General features: G+C 42.5%; 4 protein-coding genes across 4 annotated transcripts in view; all 4 read right to left on the bottom strand.

Moving 5' to 3' along the window:
• Positions 1-397: 397 nt before the first annotated feature.
• On the bottom strand, positions 398-2,823 carry LOC118814410 (zinc finger CCHC domain-containing protein 3). The gene has a single exon (XM_036580002.1). The coding sequence runs from the start codon at positions 2,723-2,725 to the stop codon at positions 1,496-1,498; it is 1,230 nt and encodes a 409-aa protein (XP_036435895.1). The 5' UTR covers positions 2,726-2,823; the 3' UTR covers positions 398-1,495.
• Positions 2,824-3,387: 564 nt separating this feature from the next.
• LOC118815000 (histone H1-like) lies at positions 3,388-3,969 on the bottom strand. Its single transcript, XM_036580926.1, has one exon. It carries the CDS (start codon positions 3,967-3,969, stop codon positions 3,388-3,390), a length of 582 nt encoding a protein of 193 aa, XP_036436819.1.
• Positions 3,970-8,775: 4,806 nt separating this feature from the next.
• Positions 8,776-9,299, bottom strand: LOC118814409 (histone H3). The gene has a single exon (XM_036580001.1). It carries the CDS (start codon positions 9,271-9,273, stop codon positions 8,863-8,865), a length of 411 nt encoding a protein of 136 aa, XP_036435894.1. The 5' UTR covers positions 9,274-9,299; the 3' UTR covers positions 8,776-8,862.
• Positions 9,300-9,867: 568 nt separating this feature from the next.
• The window catches only part of LOC118815043 (histone H2A-like), a 1,219-nt gene continuing 825 nt past the window's right edge, over positions 9,868-10,261 (bottom strand). Inside the window, exon 2 of the mRNA XM_036580975.1 lies at positions 9,868-10,259. Within this exon, the coding sequence (XP_036436868.1) occupies positions 9,891-10,259 (369 nt within the window). The 3' untranslated portion in view covers positions 9,868-9,890. The remainder of the gene's footprint in view (positions 10,260-10,261) is intronic.

Here is a 10,261-nt window from a genome sequence, read left to right as displayed (position 1 = left end):
ATAAAACGTGTCATACATATAGCCTTTTCCAATACCTTCATTAAACACCCGTGTAAGTAAGTTAGATAAGTCAAAAATACACATTTGATAAAATTCCGAGGGCAAGCCATCTTTCCCAGGAGATTTCCCAGTGTTTAGCTGTTTAATGGCAGACACTACTTCACTTTCTATAACCTCATCTCCCAAATGATCAAAATAATAATTATATTTAAAGTTCAAAAAGGACTTTAACATGTTAACATCTATTTCTATTTCTTGATACATTTCCTCACAAAGCTCTTTTATTGTATGTCTAACTTTTCCTGATTCGGTAATAATAATACCACTTTTATCTCTGATGCTAGTAACACAAGATCTTTGCTTTTGTTTTGAAAACAGATGAGATATTTGAGATGGATTCAAAGTTTCATCAAGATGAACACCAAGTTTAATCTGCAATTTCTGTAAATGTTCATTATTCATAACATCAATTTCATCCTTTAATTCACGTAAACTATTTTCTTCAACTGCAGTTATGCATGGTTTTAATTTCAAGTTAATATATTGCTCCATTATATGGTTATATCTCACGTTTTTTTCCTGATTAATTAATTTGCTTTTATATTTAAAATAATTTTTAACACGTGTTTTTAAAATTTCCCATACTTCATACTTATCTTTGGTCAGAATATTTAGAGATCTAATTCTTGCAAGCTCATCTTTTAATTCCAACAAAATATTGGGATATTTTAAGATTTTTGTATTCAATTTCCAATAGTTGACACTTTTATCATTTAAAAAATTTATTGTAGATGTAACTGTCAAATGATCAGAATCTATAAGCATTTTAGTTTTATATGAAATTACAGTAAATTTTTTATTAACATAAATTCTATCTATTCTAGTTTTACATGTTCTATCAAACCTTGTAAAGTCTATACGATCAGGATAAACCATTCTAAATGTATCCTGCATATTGTATTCGTTCATTATTTGTTTCAAAACATTACCTTCTCTACCGATTTTACTTGACCTTTCTGCTATTCTGTCTCTCTCATCTGTAACTGTATTAAAATCACCACAGACAATTACATAAAATCCTACACATAGCAAAGTTTTAATTTTATTAAAAAGCTGTATTTTTCTAACTCTATCTTGGGCTGTATATAAATTTATTATTCTAATTTTTTTTCCAAATAAAAACACATCAACAAACATTAACCTGCCTGGAATAATTTCTCTTAATTGGATAACGGCAACATTTTCAGAAAAGAAAAGGATTCCTATTCCATCTGCTCTACTGTCACCTATTGAAAGAAAGGACTTACCCTTCACCCATAACTTTTGTACTTCAGCAACATCTTTAAAAGTAGACAACCTTGTTTCCTGAATACACAATATGTCTAATTTCTCTCTTAACAATATATTAATGTTTTTAGATCTATTTAAGGCAGATTGAATACCACGAACATTGCAAGAAGCAACAAGTAAATTATAAAAAGGCATGCATGATACATCAGTTCTCAACTTTTTTTCTGATTTTTTTCTTCTTCTTTACAGCATTACCTTCAGTCTCAGTCGAGGAGTTCAGCTTCCGTTTCTCATTTTCAACTTTCAGAACTTCTGGATCCTTCTCAGTTGTCTTTTCAATATCCATTTGTTGATCCTCTGTGTACTCGTCCGGTGCTTTCTTTCCTTTTTGTGACGGTTCCTTCTTTTCTTCCTCCGAAGACTCACTGAAATCTCCACTCTCTGATGAGTCACTTGACGAGTCGCTGTCCGAGCTCTCATCCGGGCTTGATTCGTCATCCGCTTCTGAAGTCTCCATTTGGGCTGCTTCCTCTTTAGATTTTTTTCCTTGGGCATGTTTGGAAGCTTCTTTTCCTTTCTCTACATCCTTGGCAGAAATTGTAACTGCACCTTGAGCTTGACCACTCAGCATCTGGACTGTAGCATCCACTGACAATTCTGTTGCTGCACCAGTTTCCGCACGCTGTAAGTTGTCATGTCTTGGAACACTCGGCTTTTGCTTGGATTTATTGGCGTAGGATTTAGGGCATGTGAAGAAAATGTGCCCCACGTCTCCACACAAAGTGCAGGTGGCAGTGTTTCCACATTCCATAGCCTTATGGCCAAATCCTCCACACTTCCAGCATTTCGTTTCTAGACATTCTTTAGCCTGGTGTCCTGTAGACTGGCACACATAACATGAGGAGGCTTGACCTTGATAGCTAATTTTGCCGTTGTAAGGGCCAAAGGAAACAGAATTTGGGATGGGCATCATCTTGCCTTCAGCATCTTTGCGGAGTTTTACTTGATATTTCCTAATCCCATACCACATTCCAAAATTATCCACAGGTTTAACTGCGGGCTTTAAGACATCACAGAATCGTTTTAAGTACAGTTCAACATCATAATCAGAAATGCGTCCAGTCCAGAACTTGATAACAAGTGTCTTAACATCCAGGTTTGCAGGGGAAAATACTTCAAAATCCTTCCAAGCATGTTGGTTGGAAGAGTGCAGCTCAAGGAACACATGTAAAGCTTTTTCTGTGTTGAAACAAATTTCAAACTCTTTTCGATTCGGTAAACTTATGAAAGAATAAATGTCCTGTAAGGTGATCCACTGGGACTGAAAAAGGAGTTCACCAACATAGTTACGGTCTGGTGGTTCTCCAAGTCCGATATATTTCAACTTAACCCAATATTTGATGAAGCGATCGCTGAAGGCTCCACGAGACGCCATTGCCGCGTCGAGACCTTCAGCGTAATAAGACGAAACTTTGTGCCTTAAAAGTCCACAAACAGGAAGAAAATCCAAAATGTAAGAGTAGGAAACAGGGACCGCAGACACCGCAAGGTGCTGCGGTCAAAAAGACCACACTAATTCTTTTCTTTACACTTCAATTTCCTCCTTTTCCTCTACCAGACATGCTGCTTAGCTCTTCACTTGATGGCTGCAAAGAGAATCAATTGGCCCTGGTTTCTGAACACCCTTCATATAGACAAAGCGGCTGCGTTTCTATTGGCTGAAATGCAAATCGTATTATCGCCGACAAACTCTAGGGCCCGCCCACCGTTCTTGTCCATGTACCCCGCTTCCCCCGCAATTCGTGCTGTCGCCTGTGTGTGTGTGTGTGTGTGAGGCAGAGAGAGACAAAGAAGCGTATACGTGTCCTTGTTTTTCCGCCGTTTGCTTACCCCATTCCCCCTCCTATTCTCATCCATGTAATTGCAAATGGCAGCTCAGTTATGTTCAGATTGGATTTTTTTTGTACAATATCATTATTTACTAATTATGATAGAAAGAACGAAAATCAAGCTCTTCGAGAGGGAAAATGTGGGTGGCTCTTAAAAGAGCCGTTTTGGAGTGGGGGAAAAACGGGACACGAAGGTAAAACGGCGTGTTTACTTCTTTTTGGGGGCGGCCCTTTTCGCCACCTTGGGCTTGACCGCCTTTGGTTTCTTCGGGCTCTTGGCCGCCTTTTTCGGGGCCGCCGGCTTCTTGACTTTCTTGGGAGACCTGGTCACCTTCTTGGCGGCCGCGGGTTTCTTGGCTTTCTTCGGCGATTTCTTGGCGGCTGCGGGCTTCTTCGCCGCTACCTTCTTGGGCTTCTTAGCAGCGGCGGGCTTTTTGGCGGCCGCCTTCTTGGCCTTTGGTGCCGCTTTCTTTGCCGGCTTCTTCTTGGGCTCGGCTTGTTTCTTGTTGAGTTTGAAGGAGCCCGAAGCGCCGGTGCCTTTGGTCTGCACCAGAGTGCCCTTCGTCACGAGACTCTTGACGGCGATCTTGACGCGGGAGTTGTTCCTGTCCACGTCGTAGCCGCCGGCAGCCAGGGCTTTCTTGAGGGCGGCGAGAGACACGCCGCTCCTCTCCTTAGACTGAGAAACAGCCTTTACGATGAGTTCGCCGACGCTGGGGCCGGCTTTCTTGGGCCGGGCGGCGCTTTTCTTCTTGGGAGCTTTGGCCGGAGCAGGAGCCACTTCTGCCATCGTTATGCTTTTGCTGCGAGCGGAGCGAGAATGAGCGCGAACTGCACTGTTCAGAGGAACCTCCCTCTCAGGCGAGGGGTCGGCCCCTTAAAAGCCACATGAGAACGGTGTAGACTCAACCCGGCGGGCGCTGTGCAGCCGTGCCTCAGTGACGCGCTCGTACTTGTGTTTTCTCGTGGCATTTATCAGCCAAAATAAGAGCGAAAGCGGCACTTGGCGAGCGTATAACGGTTCGGTCCTATAGAAGAGACTCTGCTGTGTTTCCTCAGTCCGGGATTGAGCGCGCAGCGACGCCTCGTTTCGCAGGGCGTTCTCAAAAGGGCGCCACACGCCAGCCGCTCCGAACGAGATGTGGTGTATTTAGCGCAATAATCTGTGAAAAACGGTGGAAAACGGCGGCGTGAGCCTCCGAAGAGCTCAACGCCGCGTTCGGGGAGAGCCTCGGCGAGGGCGTGAGCGAAATAAACTTTGACTTTACTAGTGAGAAATAATCACAAACTCGTTCTAACCATAATTAGCTTTACCCTAACTCCGTAACTAAACTTCTAATCCTACTAGAAAATGAAGTCATCACAAACCTAGTTCCAATAATCCAACTACATCATGAGCCTAAGGCCTAGTTCCAAACCAACTTTTAGTCATTCTAAATTATTCACAAGCTTAATGACATTCCAAATATTCCTCTTCACTCACCCTAACCTCATCATAAGCCTGAGGTCTGAAGCCCTGCCCTAAGCTTACTTTGACATTCTTTAACTGTAGCACTGTAGCTAACTTTAGCCTAACTTTACCACTGTAGCCTATCTTTACCACAAGCCTAGGGCACAACTCTAAACCTACCATCACTCACTCTATCTACATTATAAGCCTGAGGCCTAGCAGAAAAGCTCATATTGCTCATTCTTACCTCGTCAGAAGCTAAAGGCCTTGCCCTTCACTGACCTTTACATCTTTAATTTCTTAGTAAACCTAAGGCCTAGCTCTATAGCTACTCTTTCTGATCCGATTTTATATTATAAGGCTGAGGCCAAGCTGAAAGGCTACTTTTGCTCACACTAACTTCGTCATAAGCCTAAGACTTAAACTATGCATAGAGTAAGTAACCTAGGACCTATAGAGCCTATAGAGGTTTGTGCTTTATTCTAACTTCCTCATGAACCTTAGGCCTTGCACTGAAACCACTGTTATATATTTAACTACAATAAAGGCACAAGGCCTAGCTATATGCCTCCTTTCGCTTACTCTAACTTCATCATAAGCCACAATAAAATAAATAAATAAATAAATAAATAAATAAATAAATTCCGGCTGACTACATCAGAAGCCCCACTTCTAACTCGAAACTTACTTATTTACCTGCTTTCACTTATTTTGACCTCATCATGTGCCTGGGGCCTAGATGTGCGCCTACACATGCTCACTGTAAACACTTCCAAAGCTTGAAGCCGAGCCCCATACCTACTATTGCTTTATCTAACTTCACCATAAGCCTGGGGCCTAGCTCTAAATTTACTCCTACATACACTCCAACTACGATATAAGCCTGAGGCCTAGCTGGAAGCCTCCTTTTCTTTGTAACTACTTTCATTTCTCCAACTTCATCATGAGTCAAATTGCATGCTTTCGACGTCTTTTCACTCACTAAATCCAACATAAACCAAAGGCCTAGCATTATATTCACTGTTACAGCAGCTAGAGAGCTAGACCTTAGAGAATTGCTGTTCAATCTAACTTCTTCATAAGCAAAAAGCTTTGCTCTAAACCGATTATGTGTTTGACTATATCAGATGCCAGACACCTAGTTGCGAGGATCACGTTGCTTATCTAACTACATCGTCCGCCTAAAGCCTACCCAGTATTATTCACTCTAACTTCACAATAAGCCAAGGGCCTAGCTCTAAAGCTATCATTACTTACTGTGACTGCATTATAAGCCTGAGGCATAGCCGTCAGCCTCCTTTCGCTTACTCTAACTTTATCCTCCTTTAATGGCCTTTTCTGTACCTCATTTTACATTCTTCATCGTAAACTTTACTTGGCTCTTAACCTACTAAATCTGTCTACATTACAAGCCTGATGCATAGCTCTAAGCCTGCTTCCGTCTGTTCCAAGCATATCCTGAGTTTAAAGCCTCCCTCTACGTTTATTTATCTTACCTCATGTACCTCCTTTCACTCGTCCTCATTTCATCATATGGCTATGGCCTAGCTCTAAAACTACTTTTGCTTGATTTAAATACGTCATAAGCTTAAAGCTTAGCCTTGAACACAATACTACCAACTCTGACCTCATCATATGCCAGAGGCCTCGCTGTAAACTCACCTTTACTTTCTCTAACTTCAAAACACATCTCTAAACATAGTTTTGCTCACTCTAATGTCTTCATAAGCTTAGGGCATAGCTCTGTAGCTACGGCTACTTTCTCACCATAGCTTCATCAGAAGCATGATATCTTGTTATATTCCTCTTTTCATTCACTTTAGCTACCGTAGAAGCCCAAGGCCTAGCTATTATTCATTTATTCATATTATTATTATCATTCATATTCATATTATTCATAGCTATTATACCTATTATTCACCAACTTCAACTTTACCACTTCCACTGCAGGCTTGTAGTAAATACAAATAGATTTAGAGTTAGTCCTTAGTCTCATGATCTAGTTAGACTGAATGGAAGGAGGTACATAGCAAGACATTATGCTTACGATGAAATTCAAGTAGTAGCATCACAGCTAGACCTCAAGCTTCCTCAGTTCACTACATTAAGGCCTGGGTGGGGGTGGGGAAGTAAGCCACCCTTTGCATTTTCTAACATTATCATGAGCATAAGGCCTTGCACTGTCCCTACTTTTACTTTCTCATCAGAACTTCATCATTGGTCTAATAGCTTGCCCTCTACCTCTGTTCATTAACACTAACTACATCAGGAGCCAAAGCCCTTGCCATTAACCTGTTTCTAAATACTTGCACATCAGCATAAGCCTGGGGCCTAGATGGAAGCCCATTTTTGTTTACTCTGACTTCATCATACGCCTATGCCCTAGTCCTAATCTCATTTCTACTTTCTCTAACCTCATCATGTCCCCATGGTGTAGCTCTAAGTACACAATATGCCTAAGGTTTAGCCCTGCACCTGTTATTACACACTATAACCTCAATAGAAGTCTGAGGCCCAGCTATAAGCCTCCTTTTGCTCACTCTAACTTCATCAGATGTCTAAGGCCTAGCTTTAAACCTACTTGTACCCACTGTAACTTTACCATTTGCCTGAGGCCAATGTGTACATATAAATATGCTCACTCTTACTTCATCATGAGCCTGGCTAACCAATAACTTGCTCAAAGTAACGTCCTCCTTAGCCTGAGGCCTAGCTCTACAGCTGCCTTGACTTACTCTGACTTCAAAGGATTAGTGATGACCCTATGTAGTACTATTTTTGCTTACTCTAACGTCAGCAATAGCCTAAGGCTTACCGCTTAACCTCCCTGTATTCACTGGCACTTTATTATTAGTCTGAGGACTAATTTTACTTATTCTAACTACATCATGAGCCTAACGCCTGGCTCTACATCACAGAGCCAAGGCCTGGCTTCTAACCTACTTTTACTTAGTCTCATTTCATCATACGTCTCTGGCCTAGCTGTAAACTTGTACTCACTCTAACTTTAACATGACACTAAGGCCTGGCCGTAAACCTAGTTTTACTTACACATCAATTTACTCAATTCATCACAAACCTACAGTCTATCTATAAACACACTTTTACTTTGTCTAAATACAACAGAAGCCTGGGGCCTTGCTATGTACCTGTTCATACTTCCTGGAGCGTCATCATAAGCCTAAAACCTAGCTCCAATGTTACTTTGACTCATTCTAACTTCTTCATTAACCTGATGCCCAGATGTAGAACTACTTTTATCACAGTCTAACAATATCACACGTCTAAATCCATGCTTTAGTCCTAAAGCCTAGCTCAGGGTTTTTTAATTGTGCTTTGGACAACAGACCACACTACAGCGTATTCCAGCTATTCCCTGCTCCACCACACATGATCCAGTTCATAATCACTTGATGAGCTGAATCAGGTGTGCTGAGTCAAGGAACTGCTACTGGGAGAGAAAAATAAACAACACGTTTCAGCACTGAGTAGAGTTAAACGATGCTCTAAATTCACCAGCATAAGAACTGGACATGCACACTAACCTAACACACACACACACATATATATATATACATATATATATATATATATTTAGCTTATAACTCTTTCTATTTTCCCCACACACAAGTCTTTTCTGACTCCACACTGGAAAGCCTTCAAAAGCATAAATATACATACACATACAAAAAGAGCATGAAAATGATCTGTAGACAAACATCTCTAATTGTTAATACAAATATGCATATGTGCACACAATGACTTGCATTCATAAATTCACATGCACTGGAAGGAGGAAAGGCAAAAAATTGAGACCAACGTTTTTTTCTCATAAAAAAAAGGCTTCCCTTTCACATCACATTCTCATGCCTTGTTATTGCTTTTAATTATATAATTTGCTTAAACTACATTTAAATAAAAATATGTACAAATATGTATATGTACATATAAATATTTTTTGTTAGTCATGAACTCATGCTTCTCTCTCTCTCTCTATATATATATGCGCAACATTTGCTGTATTTTATCAGTGTACCATTATCCACACAATAGAGGAACTACAGGCAGACTAAGAAATTGCTCAAGAACATTAGCAAAAGATCCATTGCTACGTCACAGCACTTACGAGAACTCGAGCTGCTAGAACACTCGCCCTTTTGGACTGAAACAGTTAGGTGGCTCTTAAAAGAGCCTTTTGGGGGTTTTGAGCAAGTCGTGAGCGCTCCGTTTAATTTAAGCGCGCTCTCCGCGGATACGCCGGGCCAGCTGGATGTCCTTAGGCATGATGGTGACCCTCTTGGCGTGGATGGCGCACAGATTAGTGTCCTCGAACAGACCGACCAAGTAAGCCTCGCTAGCCTCCTGCAGAGCCATAACGGCAGAGCTCTGGAAGCGGAGATCGGTCTTGAAGTCCTGAGCGATCTCCCGCACCAGGCGTTGGAAGGGCAGCTTGCGGATGAGCAGTTCTGTAGATTTCTGGTAACGGCGGATCTCTCTGAGAGCCACGGTGCCGGGCCTGTAGCGGTGAGGCTTCTTGACGCCGCCTGTGGCCGGGGCGCTTTTGCGAGCAGCCTTGGTAGCCAGCTGCTTCCTCGGGGCTTTGCCACCGGTGGACTTACGAGCGGTCTGCTTGGTTCTTGCCATGGTGTCGAAGCCTAGCCTAGCCTTTTTTTTTCAAACACAAAACGAATGAACTCGCGCGCACACTACGGCTCTTTTATGCACTGGAGCTGCTCGCCGCCCACTGGGCGTATTGGAAGTGAGCGCCTCCCATTGGACGGCCGTCCATGCGTCACTTAAACGCTATTGGGCGTCTTCTGTCGCGCCAATATTTTCAAAACACAAGACACCGCCCCAACGCCGTGGCGGGCTTCTGCATCACAGCCAAATAAGCATGATTTTTTTTCTTCCTTGTAAGTGGTGTGTAACGTTATTCTGATTTTTGCTTCATTCTTTATTACACCGCTGTTATTTCACCTTAACCCGCGCCATTACACAGACGTTCCTGTGTGTTTCTATTCACTTCATGTGTATATGAGTACAATAGGAACTTTCTTTTTTTTCAGTACACAACTGCGGGACATGTGGAAATGCATTGCCTTTTGTTTCACTCTACTGTACAGACAACAACCGATCGATCAACGGCCGCCTCTCTTTTTTGGTGGTAGGTAGTGGAAAAAAAAAAACTGCACTCTTGTCGCTGAGGTGGGTGGCTCTTAAAAGAGCCTTTGATTATTTACAAGTCAGTGAACAAAGCCAATTTACTTGGACTTGACCGCCTTCTCGGTCTTCTTGGGCAGTAGGACGGCCTGAATGTTAGGCAGCACACCACCCTGAGCGATGGTAACTCCTCCAAGCAGTTTGTTTAGCTCCTCGTCGTTACGGACAGCCAGCTGCAGGTGACGAGGAATAATACGAGTCTTCTTGTTGTCGCGAGCAGCGTTACCGGCCAACTCGAGAATCTCAGCAGTCAGATACTCCAGCACAGCAGCCAAGTAGACGGGAGCGCCAGCGCCGACGCGCTCGGCATAGTTGCCTTTGCGCAGAAGCCTGTGCACACGGCCCACAGGGAACTGCAGGCCAGCGCGGGAGGAGCGAGTCTTGGCTTTGGCCCTAGCCTTACCGCCGGTCT

This window comes from Colossoma macropomum, unplaced genomic scaffold, assembly GCF_904425465.1.
Source record: "Colossoma macropomum unplaced genomic scaffold, Colossoma_macropomum, whole genome shotgun sequence".
In the NCBI taxonomy this organism is placed as follows: Eukaryota; Metazoa; Chordata; class Actinopteri; order Characiformes; family Serrasalmidae; genus Colossoma; species Colossoma macropomum.
Note: the sequence above shows the minus strand (reverse complement) of the source record. Positions and strands in the feature narration are given on the sequence as shown.

Coding starts and splice junctions, on each gene's coding strand:
- LOC118814410 (XM_036580002.1), bottom strand. CDS start 2,725: ATGGCGTCTCGTGGAGCCTTCAGCGATCGCTTCATCAAATATTGGGTT.
- LOC118815000 (XM_036580926.1), bottom strand. CDS start 3,969: ATGGCAGAAGTGGCTCCTGCTCCGGCCAAAGCTCCCAAGAAGAAAAGC.
- LOC118814409 (XM_036580001.1), bottom strand. CDS start 9,273: ATGGCAAGAACCAAGCAGACCGCTCGTAAGTCCACCGGTGGCAAAGCC.